This window comes from Cervus canadensis, chromosome 19 (genome assembly GCF_019320065.1).
Source record: "Cervus canadensis isolate Bull #8, Minnesota chromosome 19, ASM1932006v1, whole genome shotgun sequence".
Lineage (NCBI taxonomy): Eukaryota > Metazoa > Chordata > Mammalia > Artiodactyla > Cervidae > Cervus > Cervus canadensis.
In genome coordinates, this window is record NC_057404.1 from 37,742,476 (window position 1) to 37,762,314 (window position 19,839).

General features: G+C 35.6%; 1 protein-coding gene across 1 annotated transcript in view; it reads left to right on the forward strand.

Moving 5' to 3' along the window:
• Positions 1-19,839, forward strand: part of RAP1GDS1 (Rap1 GTPase-GDP dissociation stimulator 1) — a 121,927-nt gene that overhangs the window by 39,843 nt on the left and 62,245 nt on the right. The window contains exon 2 of the mRNA XM_043438461.1: positions 2,492-2,602. Within this exon, the coding sequence (XP_043294396.1) occupies positions 2,492-2,602 (111 nt within the window). The remainder of the gene's footprint in view (positions 1-2,491; positions 2,603-19,839) is intronic.

Consider the following 19,839-nt stretch of genomic DNA (forward strand, 5'->3'; position numbering starts at 1 on the left):
ATTTGTGCATCAAAGGAAAGCATCAACATAACAAAAAGCCTACTAAATGGGAGAAAATATTTACTAATAATATGACCAATAACAGGTTAATATTCCTAAATGTATAAGTAGCTCATACAGCTTAAAATCAGAAAAGCCAAACAGCCTGATTAAAAAATGGGCAGAAGACCTGAACAGATATTTTCCAAAGACATGCAGATGACCATTCAGTTCAGTTCAGTCACTCAGTTGTGTCCAACTGTTTGTGATGCATACCAGACCTCCCTATGCATCACTAACTCCTGGAGTCCACCCAAACCCATGTCCATTGAGTCAGTTATGCCATCCAACCATCTCATCTTCTGTCGTCCCCTTCTCTTCCTGCTCTCAGTCTTTCCCGACATCAGGGTCTTTTCAAATGAGTCAGCTCTTCACATCAGGTGGCCAAAGTATTGGAGTTTCAGCTTCAACATCAGTCCTTCCAAAGAACACCCAGGACTGATCTCCATTAGGCACATTAAAAAATGTTCAACATCATTAATCATCAGGGAAATATGTCAGAACCACAATGAGATATCACCCAGCACCTGACAGAATGGATGTCATTAAAAAGACCACAGGTAGCACATGTTGGTGAGGATGTGGAGAAAAGGGAATCCTTGTATATATACTGTTAGTAGGAATGTAAATTGGTGCAACCACTGGAAAACACTATGGAGATTTCTCTAAAAATAGAACTACCATATGAGCCTGCAATTCCACTCCTGGGTATACATACCAAAACACTAGTTCAGAATGTTACATTCATCCCAGTGTTCATAGAAGTCCCTCTCCCCTTCCTTCTCCACACTAGTTACCACTACTTTGTTTTCTGTATTGGTGAGTCTGTTTATTTTTTGTTGTATTTACTAGTTTGCTGTATTTTTTAGATTCTACATGTAAATGATATCATACATTATTTGTCTCAGTATTCCAGTATTAAAAAAGAAGGAAATTCTGCCATTTGCAACAACGTGGGTAGACCCAGAGAGTATTATGCTAAGTGAAGTAAGTCAGACAAATACTGTATGGTATCATTTATATGTGGAACTTTAAAAATACAATAAACTGGTAAATACAGCAAAAAAGAAACAGTCTCACTGATACATAGAATAAAGCTTGGGCAATAAAAGGGTAGAGGATTAAGTAGTACAAACTATGATGTAGAAAATAAGCTACAAGGGTATATTGTACAATATAGGGAATACAGCAAGTATTTTATAATAACTATAAATAGATTATAACCTTGAAAATTGTGAATCACTGTACTCTACACCTATTACTTATATAACATTGTACATCAAATATACTTCAATAAAAATTTAATAACTCCTTGGCATGCTAAATAATTTTTAATATGTAAAAAAATTTTAACAATCTATGGTCTAGAGAAATTCATATATAATTTAGAAGAGCAGTGTTTTAAAGGGCTTCCCAGGTGGCTCAGTGGTAGGGAACCCGCCTGTCAATGCAGTAGCTGCTGCTACTGCTGCTAAGTCGCTTCAATCGTGTCTGACTCTGTGTGACCCCATAGACGGCAGCCCACCAGGCTCCCCCGTCCCTCGGATTCTCCAGGCAAGAACACTGGAGTGAGTTGCCAGTTCCTTCTCCAATGGTCAGTGCAGACGTGGGTTCAGTCTTTGGGTCTGGAAGATCCTCTGGAGGAGGAAATGGCAATCCAGTCCAGTATTCTTGCCTGGGAAATCCTGTGTACAGAGGAGTCTGGAGGGCTACAGCGCATGGGGTCACAAAAAGTCGACTTAGCGACCGAGCATGCAAAGTGCTGTAAACTCCAGAATGTACACGTTTTGGCTTAAAGCAGTACTTTGAAGGGTTTAAGTGGCAGTTTTTAAAAGCTTTATATTAGTGAGCATCCCCGTAGACAGGGGCTTCTGTTCATGGAATTCTCCAGGCAAGGATAATGGAGGGGGTAGCCATTCCCTTCCTTCCCCAGGGGATCTTCCCCATCCTTGAGCCTCTCGCATTGTAGGCAGATTGTTTACCATCTGAGCCATCAGGGAAGCCCATAATAATAAACAGACTTTATTATTTTAAGTCAAATTATTTTGAAACTTTTCTAAAGCTTCATTTTCATTTTATGTATTTAAAATGCAACAGAGGAAGCCAAAAAAATGTAATCCATTATTACTTGCAAAGCTTATGCAAGTTTTTGTGGACTTTTCATTTTTTTAAGTTAACCATGACTGGTTCGTGAACAATAGATAAGGTATAAGAATGCTGAAAAGATGTTCTGTGACTATAGAATATTCTTGGTATCATACAGATGAAGTGACTATTTTATATGAGTTAAATGGATAAAATTTTATCTAAAAATGAGTACTTGTATAGTCCATTGCTGTTTGGAACGTATATGAAAATAATTCACCATAATGGGAGCCTTTTGCCTGTTTGTACTGTTTATCATGTAACATGATGGTTAGTGAGGTTTCTGATTTCTCTTTTTTTCTCTAAGCAGATAATCTCAGTGATATCTTGAAGAAGCTGAAGATTACAGCTGTTGACAGAACTGATGATAGTTTAGAAGGATGCTTGGATTGTCTACTTCAAGCTTTGACGCAGAATAGTAAGTTGTTTTTTTTGGGTGGCGGGGAGCGGTGCCCTGGTGGCTCAGACGGTAGAGTCTGCCTGCAGTGCAGGAGACCTGGGTTTGATTCCTGGGTTGGGAAGATCCCCTGGAGATGGAAATGGCAACCCACTCCAGTACTCTTGCCTGGAAAATTCCATGGATGGAGGAGCCTGGCAGGCTACAGTACGTGGGGTCGCAAAGAGTTGGACACAACTGAGCGACTTCACTTTGCTTTACTTTACACTTTAGTAAGTTTTCTAATGTTTACTCAAATGCCAAACCAAAAAAAAAAAAAAGTCAGCAATCGTTCAGAAATTCATATATAGTTTAGCAAATAACTTGCATTCACATTGTTTGAATTCTTTTGAATCCTATGTTTGAATACTGATGTTGTTTCACTTGTTCCACCCTCCTACCTACCTCCTCACCCCCAGGATACTGAAAGCCAAGTTGATAGGCAGAAGAAAGGAGGAATTGATTGGTAGTGATGACATTAATACCAGTCCCAGAGAGAGGCAGTTCTTAACAGACATGCCCCAAGAGTTGTTTTTCTTCTTAACACCTACATTTGTGCTTTAAAAAAAAGACTGTGTTTACGTGTGGAGTGGAGAAACAGAGAGGAAGCTTATGAAAAAAGAAAGAGGGCGCTTAAAACCCTTAACATTTTTTTATGATAGCTTTTTAATCATTTTACTTTAAAATAATGTATGCTTAGATTTAATTGGAAAGAGCCATCATCAGTCATCCAAAAATCCCTTAAAATTGGGGTAACTCTTGATCTTTGGTGGTGTGGTAAATAATACTAGAGATAAAAATTACATAGCTCTTCACTGACTAATTCATTGTATTGTTGCATTTGAGCCATCATATTTCTAGTCATTAATTTCTGTATTATCACAGTGAATAGATAGATACAGAATAATTTCCAGTTGTTCTCTTAATTCTGCTTGCTTGTACTTTGATTTATGCCTTACTTGTTTTTAATTATGCCTTTATTTTACCCTGGGAGTAATTATGTAGCTGACAAATAATTCAGGAGGGAAGTTATATACTGTGTTGTTAAAGTTAAATTTGAAGCACTCTGAGACGTATGCATTTTTTTTTCTTTAGTAAATTGTGATTATAAAATTAAAATAACTGATTGCAGTGCTCTTCATCAAAAAGTGCATTTTAAAGCTGGCTTTTAAAATTCTGTTTCAGTAGTTGTTTGGTTTTGAGATTACAGTTTTGTCAAGCTGTTTGATCTTAAGAGAGATCACAGAAGGGGTTTAAAACAAGGTGTTCAATGAGACCATCTGGATAAAGGGCTCAATGGTAATGAAAAGGAACAATAAAAAAGGGACTTCCCTGTGGTCCAGTGGTTGTCCTTGCTTCCAATGCAGGCGGTTTGGGTTCCATTATGGTTTGGGAGCTAAGATCCCACAGGGCACAGGGCCAAAAAATAAAACGCAAGCAATATTGTAACATATCCATAAAGACTTTAAAAATAGTCCACATCAAAAAAACTTTAGAGAAAGAGAAAGAGAATGTGTTAGCCTTTGTTCACCGTTATAGTAGATATATGTGGCTACTTAAATTTAATAGTTAAATTTAATAAAAGATTAAGTTTTTTACTCTTAACTTTTCAGTAACCCTGTTTTAGTTGGTGATCATAGATGTAAACTATTTGCATAATGACAGAAGATTCTTATGGGTAGCAGTAGTCTTAAGGATTAGAGAAAACCACGTGATGACCTGATTTTTACACATGCCTGTATAGGTCGATTTACATAATATATAATTAGTCTACATAAATTGAGTATCTCAAGTTCATTTTTTTTTTTGAAGCATTGCTTTTTATAACTTCTTTTGTTTTAAATGGCCCAGTTTTTTCTTTATGTTAGAAACAGGTAGTATTTTCCAAATGGACCATTCATTCAGTACCTGAAGGACAGGGATTCCATGTCCTTGGTTATACATGGAGGGGTGCTCAGCCCTCTCCTGAAAGGACTGAAACCCAGAGAAAGTTGATGAAGAGAAATGAAAAAAGGAAGCAAAATTTTATAGCGTTTTAAAGAACAGATTCAGGAAATATTGACAAGTGTGTATGGTGTTGGATTAAATTTCAGACCCATTGCAGAGTTATTTGTTAGCCCCATTTATTGAAAATGGTCTTGAAATTGTATTTCATAAAATGTTAAGGAAAAAATAGTTACACAATGGTAATGAAAACAACAAACTGCCAATTTAATCACTGAGTCTTCAGGAAGAGAATAAAAGGGATATGTCTTCTTAAGAATCTGTAACAAAATTCATAATTGTCTTCACATCTGAGACTGTTGACACAAAAGAATTCGATATAGGAAGAGGTAGTTCCTGCAGGTGTACTGTCTTTAACTTTCGAATGATATGTATCATTGATTGAGCGTCCACTATGTACTCAGCACTAGACTTCAAACTTAATCTCTTGTCTGATCTTTCCTATAGACCCATGATGAGGTATTATATACATCACCATTTAAAAGATAGGGAAACAGTCCCTGTAAGTTTACTTGCCTTACTCTGGCAGAATCCAGAGTTTGAATTTTAACTCTTAGTTTACAAAATTAAAAAAACTACATTCTGAGTAAAGTGCAGCTTTTTGCTGATTTTATAGAATGTGAAAGAAAGTGTTTTCAGAAGCTAGATTTTAATATTGTTTTAAATTTTTGCTTTTTCTAAAAATAGTTTCAAATTATTAGTACAGAGGAAGGAGATTTATAAACCCATGAGCTGTCTAATTTTAGATATTTATTGATGTGTTTTATAAAATTAATATCTAGCTTTTAAGCAAGAAAAATTTCAAAAATATCAATGAGATGTTTATTTTATACAGTTCTTACTTCTCTGAATAAAGTGCTTGATCCTTTGCTACTTCTATGCTCTTAAAGGTAAAATTATAAAGCATGTAACTTAGAATCTATTCTGGCTTTTTTACACAGAGAAGTTCTAGTTTCATAATTCTTCCTTTAGTGTCAGTTTTCTAACTAAAAATATCAGTGTTTGCATTAGTATTGCACCTGATCAAGAAAGAATGATTTCTCTATCTGTACAAGATGGTGATGTGGGTAATGGAAATCTAAAAGTTTTATTTTATAATTTACTAACCTGCCATTGGAAGGGACATTTCTGAAAGGAAAGAAATCATGCTTCTAAGTTTTTACATGGTGGGAATTTACAAATGATTAGAATCTGACATTAGAATTTTCACTTTGCATGACTTCAGAGTGTTTTTTTGAATTTGGAGTGGGCATTAAATCTAGTATATGTAAGGATCTTAAGAGACAAAAGTTGAAAATTTGAGTATTTGCTAGACTTTATGGAAAACATTTTGTTTAAGCAAGCATTTTATGTACATCTAAGATCTGAATTAATATAGAAGCATTCAGTCACTCATTTATTACTAAATACTTCATATCTCAGCTTTAAAATGTTTTTAGTAAATATATAAAGGCTACCAGTCAAGAAATCAGCCTGGTTTATTTTGGTCTTTGTTGATTAAGGAAATAGTTAGAAGATTCTTGGTAAATGCTTGTTGAGTTGTAGTATTGGTACTCTATTTCATGCTTATTTGAAAACAGGCCACATTTTTGTCCCTGAACATTAAGAGAGGAATTGTCCTTAGAGAATATGACATCTGATCCACCTTGTAGAACAACCTACTAGCATAAATTACAGGCCTCAACATAAGCAAAATTAACAGTCATTCATAAAAATTATGTTTTGTTGTAAGAGAATGGGGACCATGTTCTTGTTGGTTGGGGGAAACACAGAACAATATCAGCATGATCACCAACACAGCTTTTACATCTTTTTCCTAACAGATTAGATTGTTTTCCTCTGTCTTACTGCCTCATATACGTTTGTGTTTTAACTTGAGTTAATTGCCTGGTGGCAGTTATTTATTATCTATAGAAAACCTTAAAAAAAAAAAAAAAAAAGAAAACCTTATGAAAGAACATCAGTTTACTTGTTTTTAAAGAAGGAAATATTTAGTATCTAGTTCCATATTCATAACTTCATAATATTCATCTCCCTGTTGAATTCTTGGGTTATTTCTTAGTTCTTATTCTTTATTTTATTCATTATGTTGATTTTTGGTTCCCTATTAGGCTATAATCCTAAGCATATCAAATAATGTACAGAAGCTGCTCAAGTAGATCATAAATCTTCTCTAACAGTAATTTTCTGTTGTCATTTACTTTTAGTCTGCTTTATGCCTTTAATTTTTTTGAACAGACTCATTGTCATATATCAAAATTATTTCCTAAGTTAAGGACTTTGAAATTTATTATCAACTGTTTTTCAATAGCCTTATTAAATCTGCAGTTACTGATCATGAAAGATTGCTGCCATTTTAGTAGAAATGAAAGTTTATTTTACTTAATTCTTTCATAGTAATATCTAGATACCACTTTTTTACTCTAAGGTATCAAATGTACCACGGAGCGATATGTCCTTTTTGCAAGCTGAATTATGTTGGTCTCCTCCTTTACATACTTTTGTATTATGTGGCTCTTTTAATTATCATGTCCATCATTCATGAGGGCTTATGGCTGGTGCTAATCATAAATTACCAAGGGTTCAGTTTTTATTAAATAAATATAGTATTTGAAGAGTAGAAGAGACTGAACTAGAGACTGTGGTCAACTAAAAAGACACTGAGAGTTGTTGATGAACTAAGATCTCCTGGATCTTCCCTGTAGCTTAGACGGTAAAGAATCTGCTTGCAATGCAGGTTACCCGGGTTTAATTCCTGGGTCAGAAAGACCCTCTGGAGAAGGGAATGGCAGTCCACTCCAGTATTCTTGCCTGGAGAATCCCATGGATGGAGGAGCCTGGCGGGCTACAGTCTGTGGGATCGCAGAGTCGGACATGACTGAATAACTAGCACCGCACTACTACTACTGCTAGTGGTTGTTCAGTCGATAAGCTGTGTCCAACTGTTTATGACCCCATGAAGTGCAGCACGCCAGGCTTCTCTGTCCACTTCGCCATCTCCTGGAGCTTGCTCAGATTCATGTCTGTTGAGTCAGTGATGCCATCCAACCATCTCGTCCTCTGTCGTCCCCTTCTCCTCCTGCCTTAAATCTTTCCCAGCATCAAGATCTTTTCTAATGTGTCGGCTCTTTGCATCAGTTAGCCAGAGTATTGGAGCTTCAACATCAGTCCTTCCAGTGAATATTCAGGGTTGATTTCCTTTAACCTTGACTGGTTTGATCTCCTTGCAGTCCAAGAGGCTTTCAAGAGTCTTCTCTAACACCACATTTCAAAAGCATCAATTCTTCAGCACTCAGCCTTCTTTATGATCCAGTTGTCACATCCATACTTGACTACTGGAAAAACCATAGCTTTGACTATATGGACTTTTGTTGGTAAGGTGATAGCTCTGCTTTTAATATGCTGTCTAGGTTTGTTATAACTTTTCCTCCACGGAGCAGAGGTCTTTTAATTTCATGGCTGCAGTCACCGTTCACAGTGATTTTGGAGCCCAGGAAAATAAAGTCACTTTTTCCGTTTTTTCCCCCATCGATTTGCTATGGAGTATGAGGTGATGGGACCAGTGCCATGATCTGTATTTTTTTTAATGTTGAATTTTAAGCCAGCTTTTTCATTCTCCTCTTTCACCTTCATCAAGAGGCTCTTTAGTTCCTCTTACCTTTCTGCCATAAGGGTGGGGTCATCTGTATATCTGAGGTTATTGATATTTCTCACAGCAATCTTGATTCCAGCTTGTGCTTCATCCAGTCTGGCATTTCACATGATGTACTCTGCATATAAGTTAAATAAGCAGGTTTGACAATATACAGCCTTGATGTACTCCTTTTTCAAATTTGAACCAGTCCATTGTTCCATGTCGAGTTCTAACTGTAGCTTCTTGACCTGCATACAGATTTCTCAGGATGCAGGCAAGGTGATCTGATATTCCCATAGTAGTGGTGGCCATCTAAATTTGAATTTTCTTACACAGTCTAAAAAGATTTTGTATAAAATCAACACAAAAGATTTGATAAAATAAAATATTCATAACCTGTGTTGGAGAAAACTAAGAACTAGAAATTACTAGGAGAGAGAGAAATAAATACCTATATCTGGCCTACTCAGCTTCAGCTCCCATTTTAGAGAGAGTTCATGAAGACTGCAGAGACTACATGGAAAAGACAAGAGGGGTTGAATTAGGAGCCCTAGGGGTGATAATTTACAATTAAAATTGTTTTTAGAAAAATCTTACCTTGGTGGGAAAATCCTAAGATTTGGGCTTAGATTCAGGTAGAGCATTGGCTATTGGGAAATCAAAAGGAGAATTTTGTCTCCTAGGGTACACAAGACCCTAGGCAGCAAATCAGGAGAGTGCCTCTTCTGAGGATGAAATTGTTCTCCCTTGTAGGCTTGGTGATGAAGGGAAAGAAGGACACAAGAAGGGGAAATTTAAGTGTCCTGTAGAAGTAAGAAAATCATGCTGTTAGAAGACACACTAATAACTCTTTTTGGTATAATTTCAGAAGAAGGAGCTTTCGAACTAAAAAACCTGAGAATTGATCCTAAATCTTTACTCTTACTGTATCAGCTTTTATTGATAGCTAAAGAAAAACTAACACTGAAGAGCCTGGCACGCTATAGCCTCTGGGGTCACAGAGAGACCAATACTTTCACTTTTCACACACTGAGTAGGAAATTGCAGGTTATGTATGTACATAAGTACTACAAGGAAAAAGCAGAAAATGAGAATCAAAACATTTTAGCTATTAATTTTTTTTCTCCTAAACCAACCATGAAGCAGTTACCAGTAACAGAACACCATGACCCATATTAAATATCCTTAAGCCTTTATAGATATGAAAAGGAAAAAGAATGTATGAATAAGAAATTGAGAAACTTGGAGCCAGAGTGGATAAATACTAGGAAGATGTGACGTAAAAGTTGACTAGAAGATGAAGAAAAAGAATCATTTTAAAAATTAAGAGTAAATTACAGGGTTCCAAGGAGGCATAGAGATGACTGAAAATTTAATGAAGCACATTGAGGAAAATGGGTCAAATGAAGACAAAATAAAGGATCAGAGAGAAAAGGACTAATATAAAAAGTAGGCAAAAAGATCTAACATACCTGCAATTGGAATCCTTCAGGAGAAAAACAAAACATTGAAATGGAACTGATATTTAATTAAGTATGAACTTTTCTGAAGTAGAAAACCAGAATCTGTATGTTGAAAGTGCCCACCATGTGCTTGTGAAAACTGATCTTGAGGAAGTTTAGCAAAACTTGGATACTTTAAAGGTAAAACTAAATACAAAAAAGAAATCCTCCAGGCCTCCATGCTAAAAGATTAGGTTATTTAAAAAGAAAAGAAAATTAGATTGGCATCAGACTCTTCAACAAAAATATGCAGAACAATTCAATATTAGAGTAGTATTTTCAGAAAACTCAAGAAATAAGAATTTGATGTTGAGCCAAAGTGCTCAGTAAGTATCAAGGCAATAGAAAAATTCGCCTAAGCATGGAAGAACACAGGGAATACTATACTCATTAGCCCTCCAGAGGAATCTTCTAAACTTGTGTTGTTCAATATAGTATCCATTCTCTGTCATGGCTGTTGAGCATTTGAAATGAGGCTAGTCTGAGCTAGCAGTCCTGTAAGGATAAAATACATACTGGTTTTTTTTTTTTTTTTAAAGACTTAGTAGTTCCTCCAAAGTAAAATGTCCCATTAAAAGTTTTAAAATTAGTGATTACATATTGAATCTCATTTCTTAAATTTTATAAAATATTTATAAATATTTTATTTTTGTTGGAGCTTTTTTATCCGATCTTTTGTGTTGATTTTATACAAAATCTTTTTAGACTGTTTAGGAAAATTCAAATTTAGATGGCCACCACTACCATCATTTCTTGAATTATAGTTTAAGAGTTAAGGTTTAAGAGTTGAACCAGCCAGTATGGTATGATGGAAGTGCAGCTTAGAGACAGTATCATTATCATTGTCGTCAATAAAATGTAATTGGGTTATTCAGCGCAGGAGAGGACATTTTTAAAAGAGGCCATTTAAAATAATAAACCTTAAGTTCATTATCCTAAGGATAGAGTCTAAGGAAGTGATAGCATATAGGTCTAAGGTATATGTTAGAAGCAGGAAGTAGAGATTTTAATCAAATATATTCATATTCAGGAGCTCATAGAAACGGGGTCACAGAAAGACTTGAATCTGATTGAAATAACGAGAAAGATCATCTTGAAATCTTTCACAGGCCACAAGATTAGTAACAGAAGATAACAACATGATATTGGGTGCTGTTTGCTTTCTGTTATGTTTTTAAGCATTGTACTTCATAAGGGGCAAAGAAAGCTCCAATATGTATAATCTCAAGAAGGAGATAAGCCTCTATTGGTATTTATAGTTTGTGATTAAAGCATTGACAGAGAATTTGGGTTTTCTTACACTAGCTAATTAACAAATGATACCATTTTTGCTTCTTAGGTTTGCTAAATATGAAAAAACTTCTTACGTTCTTAACAGTAAAATACATGACAAACGTGATTTGAAATGATGCTGTGTGCCAATATACACTGAAAAAGATCTACCATCCTCAGTAAAATACTAACATTTTGTTATTCTAAAAGCATAATTATACTTTTTATTCAACTTTTCTCTTTTTTATGTCTCATTATGATTATACAATTTGGTTCACATGCTTTCTATATGTATCTTATTTAAAGTACTATTCCTGATCTTGGATGGTCTCGGCCTGCGATGGCTTGGAGCAGGGCTTGGGTTCCCAGCCAGAGACTGAGACAGTTATGGTGGTGAAAGCACCAGATCCTGGCCACTAGACTAGTAGTCAGGGACAAGGGCCCTGTCCCTTCAGCTCTGCAGAAAAGAATTTCCACAAAGATGGAAAGCAGTGAAGCAAATAAAGTGTTCATTAAGAGGAAAAAGAGTCCAGTATGTATGGATAGACACATGGGCAGACTTAGAGGGACAGTCCCTGAGGGACAGTCCCTGAGTTGTACCCTTGTGGCGGTTTAAATCACTTATATGAGGCATTTCTTCTGGTTTTCCTTTGGCCAGTCATTTGATTTGCCTGGCTCACAGTCCGTGTTTGGTGTATCTCAGGATCCTTCCATGTGTGCAAGCGCATCTCTGAGTCAAGATGGATCCTACTGCAGAGGCGTGTGGATAGCCTGGCATTAGTTAATATCACCCTCTTTCACCTCCAAGGAGCTTCTCTGGGCATGTGTGATCCGGAAGGTCTCCGACTTTGGGAATGAGGTATATGTGGTCTGGGCAGGGCCCAGGCTTCTCCCTTAACTGTTCTGCTAGTCTCCATCTTCATCTTGGAGTTTTGGTCAATAGGGAATTAATTTCCAACTGCTTTACCCTGGGGCAGGGCCATCTGCCTCCTGCTTCATTCCTATGTATTTGACATTTTTTGGTTGTTTTTGGAAATGAATTTCTCCCATTATAACTTCCAGGTGGTTTTTGTTGGAGATCAGTTTGAAAGGTATTAATATATTGATTTTTATATCTTTATTTGTATTCAACTACCTTTGGAACTCACTTATTAGTTAAAATGATTTTTTAGCTAGCTCTCTTGGGTTTTGCAGTCAGAACATACAGCAAAGTGTTATTTTTGTTTCCTTTTTCCCTTGTGACTATTGCTGACTTACTGCAACTGGATTGGCTTGAATTGCCGGCAAAATACTAAATAACAATGGTATGAGTAGTATCTTATTTTAGTTTCTGATATTAGTGGCAGCCCTTCTGATGCTTCACCATTCAATATAATGACTTAATATATAATTTCTTGTTAAGAAGATAGTCTTTATTAAAGAATGATTTTCTTTAAAAAGTCAAGAGTGGGTGCCTTTAAACCATAACTCCTTAGCCTAATCAATTAGTTTTAAGAATAGTAAATATTTTTATTTTTATTATTTTATAGTTTGTGTATAATGAAGTTATTTGTTGAGAGCATTAATACTAGAGGAAGTTTTTCTTTTTTTCTTTTTTTAAACTTTTTATTTTATATTTCAGTATAGTCAACAATATTGTGGTAGTTTCCAGTGGACAGCAAGGAGACGCTGCCATACATATACATGTATCCATTCTTTCCCAACCTCCCCTCTCATTCATGACACTGAACAGAGTTGGTCGCTGTTGGTTATCTGTTTTAAGGTAGCAGTGTGTACATGTTGATTTCAAACTCCCTAACTATCCCTTCCCCCCACCATAAGTTTGTTCTCTTAGTCTGGGAGGCAGTATCTGTTTTATAAGTATGTTTATTTGTATTGAGATGATCATATGGTTTTTATTCTTCAATTCGTTGATTTTGCGTATCACACTTAATTGTGGATATTGAATAATGCTTACATCCCTGGGATAAATCCCACTTGATCATGTGTGCATAATCCTTTTAACATATTGTTGAACTTGGATTGTATTTTATTGTGGATTTTTGTGTCTGTGTTCATCAGTGATTCTGGCCTGTAATTTTCTTTTTTGTGGTATCTTTGTCTGGTTTTGGTATCAGGGTGATGGTGGCCTCATAGTATGAGGCTGGGAGTTTTTCTTCTTTTGCAATTTTTTGGAACAATTTCAAAAGGATTGATGTTAGCTTTTTAGATTTTTGATAGGCTTCATTTCTGAAGCTATCAGGTCCTGGACTTTTGTTTGTTGGGAGGTTTTTAATCACGGTTTCAATTTCAATGCTTCTAATTGGTCTGTTCATAATTTCTTTTTCTTGCTATTTCGGTCTTGGGAGACTGTACTTTTCTAAGAATTTGTCCATTTCTTCCAGGTTGTCCCTTTTATTAACATACAGTTACTTGTTCTAGTGCCTCATGATCCTTTGTATTTCTGTGGTGTCAGTTTTAACTTCTCCTTCTTCATTTCTAATTTTATTGATTTGAATCATCTCTATTGTTTTCCTGACAAGCATGGCTATAAAGGCTTATCAGTTTTGTTTGTCTTTTTGAAGAACCAGCTTTTAGTTTCATTAATCTTTGCTATTATTTTCTTTTTCTTTACTTCATTTATTTCTGCCATGATCTGTATGATTTCTTTTCTTCTACTAACCTGAGGTCGTGCTTGTTCTTCTTTCTCTAGTTGGTTCAGGTGCAAGTTAGGTGGTTTGAGATTTTTTTCTTGTTTTCTGAGGTATGTTTGTGTTGCTATAAAGTTCCTTCTTAGAACTGTTTTTGCTGCATCCCATAGGTTTTTGGATTGTTGTGCTTTCATTTTCTTTTGTCTCTAGGTATTTTTGATTTCTTCAGTGATCTATTGGTTGTTTAGTAGCAAATTGTTTAGCCTCCACGTGTTTGTGATTTTTTTAATAGTTTTTTTTCCTTATAGTGTATTTCTAATCTCATAGCATTGTGATCAGAAAAGATGCTTCATATGATTTTGTGGGTTTTTTTGGTAAGAATCTGTATTGAATTTGTTACAATGTTGCTTTTGTTTTACTTTTTGGTTCTTGGCCCTGAGGCCTGTGGGATCTTAGCTCCCCCACCAGGGATCAAATCTTCACCCTTTCCATTGGAAGGCAAAGTCTTAAACCACTGGACTGCCAGGGAAGTCCCAATATGATTTCCATTTTCTTAAATTTATCAAGGCTTGCCTTGTGAACCAGCATGTGGTCAATCCTGGACAACGTTTCATTTGTAGAGGAAGTTTTTCTTAATGAAAAGTACAGTGTAGTTTTACAATCTCTGAGTCATTGTCATTTAGTAGAATAATGAGGTTCAGTATAATTTATATCTTTCTTTGTATATTCAGGGACAGACATTTACTTAATGAGAATTAGTACCTAAAGAATTAATAAAATTAATTATTATATATTTTAGAATCCATGGTTATTAAATAGTCCAATAAACAATATAGGAAATTTCTCAATTTAGTAATTTATAGCCCTCTAAGTTTCAAAATTACAGTCAGTAGAGCATTAATTTTGCTACTAGATAATTGTTTGGTTGCCATTATAAGGTCATAGTATATCAGCCTTTCAATTATGTCAGTAGTTGTAAATTGAGATATTCATTTTTTTTTTAATTTGTATATATTACTCAACCCTGAAAATGTGACCGTGATTGCTTATTAGTCTTCTACATTTATTTTAATAGTTTTACATAGATATATATTTCTGCATGTAGTTTTATATATAATTTACATAGATTCCTCTTAGATATTTACAATATGTGAATTTTGGTATCTCAAGATTTAATGAATTATGGATATAAATTATTTTGTAAATTTAAAAATATTTTAATCCTTGACATTAAAGATAATTTTTAAAGTTTCTAACATTTGGGTTAGGGGGAAAAAAAGAAAACTAGCCAGAAAAGTAGGTAACTGTAGTAAATTATTCTCCTTTTGAAGATTTGATTTTATATGAATCTAAATCCATACGAATCTATAGTTTATCTATTATGTTAAAACCAGAAGAGATGCCATACCATGGGAATATATTTATACTAAGTAAATAAACAAAAGTGAAGTTATTTCACTTTTTATTGTTACTCATTTATTTACTGCTTTTTCCATTTTTTGAGCTAAGAATGTATGTGAATATTAATAACCAACTGCAAAGATTGTTGAAATAGGAAAAATTTTAACATTAAAGACAAACTAGAGAGTAAATGATTAACACATTGCTTGAAATACTCAAAATAAGGGAGTAATAACCAGGAAGGGGGAAAAGATCCCAAATTAAGAAATACTTTTTAGAAACACATTGAAAAAGAGTTGAAGAGATGTATGCTAAATAAGAGCTAAGTTTCTTTAACTGGAAGTAAGCTACTATATTGGGCTTCCCAGGTGGCGCTGGTGGTAAAGAACCCGCCTGGCAATGCAGGGGACATAAACAATGCGGGTTCGACTCCTGGGTGGGGAAGATACCCTGGAGAACAGCATGGCACCCTACTCCAGTATTCTTGCCTGGACAGAGGAGCCTGGTGGGCTACAGTCCATGGGATTGCAGAGTCAAGACACGACTGAGGCTGCTTAGCACACATGCACAAACTACTATATTATCTTCTATTTGCTGTACAATAAGATCTCGATGAAGAATACTGAGGCCAGTAATATTATATGCCATATTCTTAACTGTGTGTGGTTTGTGGTCATTTTACTGTCTTATAACAAATCACAACATAAATTGTAGCAAGAAGTTTGGCTCTGTTTCCTAAGGCTTAAAAATAAAAACAAAAATAAGCAAATGGGACCTAATTTACTTTTAAAAGTTTTACAGAGTAAAGGAAGCCGTCAGCAAAATGAAAAGATGACCTACCAAATGGGAGAAAATGTTTGTAAATGATATGAGTGATAGGGGTTAATATCCAACATATATAAACAACCCATTTAACTCAATATGTTTTTCTTTAAAAAAAATTTTTTTTTTAATCGAGTCAGTGATGCCATTCAACCATTTCATCCTCTGTTGTTCCCTTCTACTCCTGCATTCAGTCTTTCCTATCCTCAGGGTCTTTTCTAATGAGTCAGTTCTACGCACCAGGTGGCCAAAGTATTGGAACTTCAGCTTCAGCATCAGTCCTTCCAATGAATATTCAGGACTGATTTCCTTTAGGTTTGATCTAAACCATTCCTTTGACTGATTTGATCTCCTTGCAGTCCAAGGGCCTCTCAAGAGTCTTCTCCAGCACCACAGTTCAAAAGCACCAATTCTTCGGCACTCAGCTTTCTTTATGGTCTAACTCTCACACCCTTACATGACTACTGGATAAACCATTGCTTTGACTAGACTGATCTTTGTTGGCAAAGTAATGTCTCTGTTTTTTAATATGTTGTCTAGGTTTGTCACAGCTTTTCTTTCAAGGAGCAAGCATCTTTTAATGGACATGAGTTTGAGCAAGCTCCGGGACTTGGTGATGGACAGGGAAGCCTGGCTTGTGGCAGTTCATGGGGTCACAAAGAGTTGGACACGACTGAGCGACTGCATTGAACTGAATTTTAAAATGAGCGGAAGACCAGAACAGACATTTTTGCAAAGAGGATATACATCTAGCTAAAAGGCACCTGAAAAAGTGCTTAGCATCACTAATAGAGAAATACAAATCAAAACCATGAGATATCAACTCATACCTGTCAAAATGGCTATCTTCAAAAACTATACAAATAACCAGTGCTGGCTGGGATGTGGAGAAAGGGAATCCTAGTACATTGTTAGTAGGATTGTAAATTTGTGTAGCTGCTATTGAAAAAGGTATGGAGGTTCCTCAATAAACTCAAAATAGAATCACTGTGGTTGTTACTCAGTCATTAAGTTGTGTTACAGTCTTTGTGACCCCATGGACTGTAGCCCACCAGGCTTCTCTGTCCATGGGATTTCCCAGGCAAAAATACTGAAGTGGATTGCCCTTTCCTTCTTTAGAGGGTCTTCCCAACCCAGGGGTCAAACCCACATCTCCTGCTTGGCAGTCAGATTCTTTACCACTGAGCCACCTGGGAAGTCAAAAACTGGAGACTGCAGGCCTCGATCCTGCTACCCTTCACATGCAAAGTGAGTGCTGTGCCATTCCAGCTAACTCCCCCTTCCCCAGCCATAGTGTCCAGCAATTCCACTGCTGGGTGTATATCTGAAGAAGACACTGGATCAAAAGATACATGCACCCCCAGTTTTCAAGGCAGCATTATCTACAGTAGCCTAGATATGAAGCCGTTTGAGTGCCCATTGTTAGATGGATGGATAAAGAAGTGGCCTGTGTGTGTGTACACACACACACACACACGTGCACAATAGAATATTCTCAGCTATAAAAAGAATGAAATCCTGCCTTTACAACAACGTTGATGAACCTAAGGAGTATTATGCTTAGTGAAGTAAGTCACACATAGAAAGACAAATACCCTGTTATCACTTGTATGTGGAATCTAAAAAAATAAAATGAATAAATATAACAAAACAGAAACAGACGACTAGTAGGTTACCTGTGAGGAGAGTGAGGGGAAGAGGCACACAATAGGAATGTGGGGTTAAAAGACACAGGTTTCTATTTATATGATATATTGTACAGCACAGGGAAGTGTAGCCATTGTTTTATAATAACTTTAAATGGAGTGTAATCTATAAACATTGATTTATGTGTTATAATCTATAACACATAGAATGCTGTTATAACTATATTTAACTATAGAAATGTTATAATCTATAAACATTTTAGGTGTTATACACCTGAAACTAATATAATGTTGTAAATCAACTGTATTTCAAAAATAAAGGAAAAATGGCAAATAGAGAAAAATATACACAACCTCTTTCCTCAAAAATCATTGTTAATAACTGAGAAAATGTGAATATTTCATGTTTTTAGTAAGATATATTTTAGATATAATATTCTAGGTAATATTCATATAATGGACTGTGTAATGTAGAGAATATTCTCTAATTCTTTTTTTTTTTTTTTTTTTAGTAGGGATTACTAGTATTCAGTGTCTTTTGTTGTCAGATACATTCACTTGGATATTTGTGCTGTTTTATTACCAGTTAAAAAGCCAATAATGCATTGGGTAATTTCTTGGGATTTCAGAAAGCTAACACACGTTTAGGTGGTTTTTGTTTTTTTTTGACTCTCGTTATACAAGGCTGTTGAAGCAGTAGAAGAGAATGGTATGTGAAATTTTGTGACCCTGCAAATGAGTTATTCTGTTGGCCGAATTCCTTTTATACCAGGGCATTGTGGGAAAGAGGTCCAGGTGGTCAGTCCCTTATTCTCTTCAAACCCTGAACTGATAAAATGAGATCTACCTATATTATGGGGTGCAGTGCTTGGCTCACTGTGTACAGATTTTAATGTTAATCCTATCCAAAAACACCCTTACGAAAATATCCAGAGTGTTTTTTAACTGAATACGCAGGTACCATGGCTCAATCAAATTGACATACGAAAGTAACCATCATGAGTGGACTCTGTTCTACTGATGTATCAACATGAGGATTGTGTGGCATAATAGTTGTGTGTTGGGATAACTGCTAGTGAGGAATGATGCCGTTAACATTAGAGTTTTCCACAAAGGAATCTATAGTTGATTTTTACTGAGGTTGATTTCGTGACCTGCTTTTCAGTATTCATTGTGATAAACCCCAAAATGAAACTCCAGAAGGCCAAGTAGTGGGTTTTTTTTTTAAGAGACATCTGGATTTAAATTCTAGGTTTCAGCACACAGTGTTCTCTGGGGTGAGTTCATTTAGATGCTAGTAATTTTCTCTTCCCATATTTCAGTGTGAGACATCTTTTCTCCTCCTTGTACTAAAGAAGCAAACAGAATGTTTTGATTTTGCTCATAATAACTTAGTTATGGATTGATCACCTTTTCTTTCTGATGTGTGCATGTGGGAGGGATGAGATAAAGGCAAGGTAATTTTCTAAAATGATTTCTGAAGGTTTAAAGAACATTTTTGCATATGTTTGCTTTTGAAAAAATGTAATCCAAGACCTGATTAGCTTAATGCGAAGTGAAGTTTAGTCTCTGCATGAGCTAGTGATTGGTGATTCTACGAAAAAAAATTTCTGTTCTTCATGAGAGAATTCGTAAAATATAAGACAGTCTCTTTATAAGCTCAATCTCTGTTCTGTTAAAAGTAGTTAGAACTTCTACAACATTAATAAATACTCAACTTAAACATTAAGTTATCAATTATAACATTAATAAAAACTCAACTACTCCATCTTTAGCGTTCTATGACAGCTTATACTTCCCTTTTTTGTTGCTTAGCCACTAAATAGTGTCCAACTCTTTTGCAACCCCATGGACTGTAGCCCACCATGCACCTTTGTCCATGGGGATTCTCCAGGCAGGAATACTGGAGTGGGTTGTCATTTTTTCCTCCAAGGGATCCTCACCCAGAGATTGAACCCACACTCTAGTGTTGGCAGGAGGATTTTTTACTACTGAACACTAGGGAAGCCCAGATACATCCCTTTAGTCAAACTTTAAGGAGTTTATAACTGAATAAAAAAGGCATATAAAAACACACATTAAATAAGTTTGACTAATTAATATACGTTGAAAATACATCCCTTTAGTTGAACTTATTTCAGTGTATATTAATGTGTATGTCTTTTTTATTCAATATATACTCCTTACAGACTGGACAGTTCTATTCAGCTAGCTTTAATTGGGTCCCACCATGCATTAGTTGGTACCTTGCTCTGGAGAGATTGGATAGACAAGTAATAGATAAGTTTTAATATAGTGTAGATCATGG